The sequence below is a fragment of the Hakea prostrata genome, chromosome 1 (genome assembly GCF_041222555.1).
Source record: "Hakea prostrata isolate BN-2017 chromosome 1, UWA_Hpros_2, whole genome shotgun sequence".
Taxonomy (NCBI): domain Eukaryota; kingdom Viridiplantae; phylum Streptophyta; class Magnoliopsida; order Proteales; family Proteaceae; genus Hakea; species Hakea prostrata.
In genome coordinates this window covers 48,372,149-48,376,803 of record NC_142600.1, presented here as the reverse complement: position 1 = coordinate 48,376,803, position 4,655 = coordinate 48,372,149, and the positions used below count along the sequence as shown (strand labels likewise).

The 4,655-nt window shown below is 37.2% G+C and overlaps 1 protein-coding gene across 1 annotated transcript; it reads left to right on the top strand.

Annotated features, from left to right (window-relative positions):
- Window positions 1–395: 395 nt before the first annotated feature.
- LOC149029066 (monodehydroascorbate reductase-like) lies at window positions 396–4,158 on the top strand. The gene is made up of 10 exons (XM_089149814.1): window positions 396–537; window positions 729–800; window positions 1,365–1,416; window positions 1,569–1,649; window positions 1,794–1,912; window positions 2,060–2,279; window positions 2,460–2,581; window positions 2,665–2,790; window positions 3,412–3,552; window positions 3,657–4,158. Exons 1-10 carry the CDS (start codon window positions 487–489, stop codon window positions 3,978–3,980), a joined length of 1,308 nt encoding a protein of 435 aa, XP_089005940.1. The 5' UTR covers window positions 396–486; the 3' UTR covers window positions 3,981–4,158.
- Window positions 4,159–4,655: the final 497 nt, after the last annotated feature.

Genomic DNA, 4,655 nt, shown 5'->3' with positions numbered 1-4,655 from the left:
ATTTTAGGATTCCAGTACAATTTGCTCTAATAATAATCAATGAAAAACACTGATCGTTTTTATTTTCTCTCTCTCATTAGTTTAAAGAAAAGGTGCGCATTCTCCACTCCATGGTCATTGGAGGCTTGCATTTGTTTTTCTGGGTAAAGGCTTCATTTTTTATCCCGTTACGTGCTTCTCACGTAAAATTAAATAATTATCAATTTTCTTTTAAAACAAAAATAACGAAAAATAGTACACAATGGACATTGGAAAATGACATGTCCTATTATTTTTGCCACGTGTACATTCATTGCCATCAAATACGACTTTCCTAAGATATCGACGCTCAAACAGTTGCGCAGCGTGCTGTTCTGCTTTTCTCTCGTTCCCTCCATAAATACGAACCAATCCCCTCACTCCTTTCTCCCAAAAAAAGGCAACAGTGCAAGAGAGCAATTCATTTCAAGAAACACTTTTTGGTCGAATTTCTTTTCTTCTCTATCCATGGCGGAGACCCATTTCAAATACGTGATTCTTGGTGGTGGTATTGGAGCTGTAAGTGCTAAGTTCATCTCTCTGTTTCTGATTTTCTGTTTTAGCTTTTAGTAGTTCCAATTTTAGTCATTTTGATACGTTTCCACGACCTGTTTCATGATCTTCGAGTTCTGGAAATTTTTGGAATATATTTGTTAAGAAGGATATGTAATTAGAGAAGTTTCTCACTTGTTTCTGTATTTCATTTGCAGGGATATGCTGCAAGGGAGTTTGCTAAACAAGGCGTTAAGCCAGGAGAGCTTGCAATTATTTCCAAAGAAGCAGTATGTCATCTACTTCTCACTCAACCCTTTCAAAAGCCTTGATTCTGATTATTCCTTCTTAGGTGAAGATTTCTGATTACAGAAATCTAGCTGGGTGTTAATTAGAAGTGAAAAGAAAATGTTCAGAAATCCAGTTGGGTGCTAATTATGAGAAGTGAAAAGCAAAATTAGAGAATATTACGACAAGTTTTAAATTTTTTGACCAGTTAGGTGGAAGACACCATATGGGACCAATCCCTTTACAGGAATTTTTTTGGTTTCACATTCCCTTTATAGCTCACATGGGACTAACCTCTTCACACTGAGTTTTCTTCATTTCAATTTCCAGTTTGACCCCCCCCCCCAATGAAAAAAAAAGGTTCTTTTTTTCTTCATTTCACATTCTCTCTTCTCTTTAAACATTGCAATCTAGTATTAGGAAACCTACAGGGTTTCTGCAACAGTCTTATGTTGTGGCAAATTTATAAATGATTTATGCAACTGCTTCTCTAAAGTAATTACAAATTTGTTTAGCTTTTGTTCCTTTTTCTACCATGACATTTTTTTTTTGTTTTTCCCTTCCAGGTGTATCCTTATGAGCGTCCGGCACTTAGCAAGGCATACCTCTTTCCCACAGGTAAGCAACAGACATGAATCAACAAAAAAATCCTTTATGTTGATACGTGTTCCATTTCAGAGAGGTTCACCTAATTCTTTTCAGTATTTATTTTTTCCTTTGGCTATTCTTCACAATTGTCCCATAATTTAACTTACCAAGATCAATTACAGGATTTGCAAGACTCCCAGGATTTCATGTCTGTGTTGGAAGTGGGGGTGAGAGACAACCACCAGAGTGGTATGTTGAGAGAGGTAATGCTGCCATATTCTTTTCAAATGCAATATACTTGAGATGATATTAAAAGACGATACATGATCATCTGTTAAGAACTTTGAATAAAGTTTTGGTAGTACTTTCTAACCAGTGATGCTCTGTGTTATCACAACTTGTGGCAGGCATAGAGGTGATTCTCAACACTGAAATAGTGAAGGCAGACCTAGCTTCTAAGATTCTCACTAGTGCAGCTGGGGCAACCTTTAAGTATGACACTCTCATAATTGCAACTGGGTCTACTGTAAGTATCCATTATCTAAAACACAGGAATACAGGATTGTCCTTCATAATTTGTCTTCAAGCTTGATGAAGAACTAATAGTTCTTATTATCAAATTTGGCTTGAATTTCTGTTTACATGCTATGTGCTTCGTACTTTCTTTTTGCAGGTTAATAAGTTGACTGACTTTGGTGTTCAAGGAGCTGACGCCAAGAACATCTTCTACTTGAGAGAAATTGATGATGCCAACAAGCTAGTAGAAGCATTTAAGGCACAGAAGGATGCAAAGGTTGTGATTGTTGGAGGGGGATACATTGGTCTTGAGGTTGCTTCTGCAGTCCAGATGAACAATCTTGATGTTACTATGGTGTATCCTGGAAAATGGTGCAGTAAGTGACAGCCCCTTGTAATGATTAGTTATAGCTATTGCTAGATTTGTATTCTTCCTTCAGTGGAAAATGATCTGCAATTCTCCTTATGAAGCTGAAGGAAAATGACTTATTCTTCTTCAAGATTCAAGTGAGGGATTTTATGATTGGTAACTTATTTGGAGGTATATGTTCTTGCAGTGCCTCGGCTCTTCACTGCTGAGTTAGCCACTTTCTATGAGAGCTATTACGCTAAGAAGAAAGGTATCCATATCATTAAAGGAACATCCGCAATTGGGTTTGAAGCTGATGCAAATGGAGAGGTAAGTTCAGTATCATGTAACACAGTAGGCGTAATTTACATTAGCCATTAAGTTTTTTATATGGTTGAATTGCTTCATTTCAGGTGAAGAGTGTGCAACTGAAGGATGGGAGGATCCTGCATGCTGATATTGTTATTGTTGGTGTTGGTGGAAAACCGCTTACCAAATTGTTCAAAGGCCAAGTTGAGGAAGAGAAAGGTGGAATTAAGGTTGTGTGGGCTTCCAATTCTTGTTAATCTGCAATTCATTCTAATCTTGTATGGAATAGTTTCCCTGTAGTCTCTAACATGAATTTGTTCAGATCTTAGAATTGATGAAATGGATTTTTCTACCATGTGGGATTCAGCTTTAGAGACAGCTGCTGAATAGAATATTCTGCCCAGTGAGGCAGATCTCTGCACCATTTAGGTTATAGGGAAGGTTGCGATAATTCACCTAACCTCCTCACCACGCATGTGCTTACCCTAAATTTTCCTGCATCTTCTGAAATTTTTATTGCAACCTTCATCCATGTATTCTCATGGAACACATTCTGTTCTTTACATGTAATGTTTGATATTGAACCAAAGCCCCTTCTCTTCTGGGTCAGTTGTTGGTAATGTTTTTGGGATTAGCTACTTCTTGAAACTCCAGTTCACAGCATAGCTAGTCTGAATATCTAGCTGTCTTTCTTTTCTTTGTTTCCCTTTTTTTACTCATTTATAATTGGAGAGCGGTGGGTAGGGGAGTGCTGTTGTAGTTGTTTGATTAAGCAAGTTGATAACTGGTGACATCCGTAATTGTTGAGTGTTTGTAAATTCCTGTTTTTGAGTTGTTCTGTTTGATTGCAGACTGATGCATTCTTCAGAACTAGTGTCCCTAGTGTGTATGCTGTTGGTGATGTAGCTACCTTCCCTATGAAAATATACAATGATATGAGGAGAGTAGAGCATGTGGATCATGCCAGAAAATCAGCAGAGCAGGCTGTCAAGGTATGCTTTTCTTTGATGATGTGCTTTTTATGTAAATGCACTTGAAGGCCAACTTTTTGTTTGAGCAAGTAGGTAATCACAGAACATGTGTATTTCTCGTGTAGGCTATCAAGGCAAGTGAGGAAGAAAAGTCCATTGATGAGTATAACTACCTTCCATACTTCTATTCCCGTGCCTTTGATCTATCATGGCAGTTCTATGGAGACAATGTTGGGGAAGCTGTGTTTTTTGGAGACAGTGATCTTGAATCAGCCAAGCCTAAGTTTGGAGCATACTGGATCTATGATGGGAAGATAGTTGGTGCATTCTTGGAGTCTGGTTCACCAGAAGAGAATAAGGCCATTGCCAACATCGCAAAGCTCCAGCCTGCTGTTCAAAATTTGGAACAAGTAGCTAAGGAAGGTCTATCATTTGCAACCAAATTCTGAGATTCATGCTGTTCATCGAGGGTTCAAATGAAATGATTTTTACTGTTTTGTTACTCAGCCTTTAACTTGGCACTTCTGTAGTTTATGGGTTTGATTGTGGTTCATGGGTAGTGTTCAGAATACAGAATTTCTGTAATCCCTGTTTGTTTCATTGTAAAGTTTTGTTGAAAATAAATTATTTATCAGAATGATTTTCTTAAGAAATTTTATGTAAACATACATCAAGTCCTTGCATCAGCACAGAACCAAAGCGAGAGAGTGGATGGATATGCCTATAAATAGTTGTTTAAATTTCAAAGATCTTGCATTTGGTGGTATTTCTACCATATTTCCTGGAATACTAAATTATATTTGAGGGCGTGCTAGAGTTACAAGGACTTACAAGAAGAGAACATATTTGACTTCGAGGCAATGAAGGAGTTATACTCTTGGCTTGGAAGACAGGATGACGAACAAGTGAATCAGACTTATAGGAAGTGTTGTTTGAAATACAATTCATTCATCTAACATAACAACTACAAACTAATTACTATGAAAACTTAGCTCTGTTTCTTGATTTCTGAAATTGGTGCACCAGTATTGTAAGCCAAAAGGTAAAATTGAACTCTATTGAAGTAATTCTTAGATAGCACTCAAATGTTGTTATATGCTAACTGAAACAGATTATTCTTCTTA

What these genes read in the sequence shown, in the direction of transcription:
- LOC149029066 (XM_089149814.1), top strand. Translation starts at nt 487, where the DNA reads ATGGCGGAGACCCATTTCAAATACGTGATTCTTGGTGGTGGTATTGGA. An exon ending in GTATCCTGGAAAATGGTGCA is followed by an intron (nt 2,280 to 2,459) that starts GTAAGTGACAGC and finishes ATGTTCTTGCAG; the next exon opens with TGCCTCGGCTCTTCACTGCT. An exon ending in AAGAGAAAGGTGGAATTAAG is followed by an intron (nt 2,791 to 3,411) that starts GTTGTGTGGGCT and finishes GTTTGATTGCAG; the next exon opens with ACTGATGCATTCTTCAGAAC.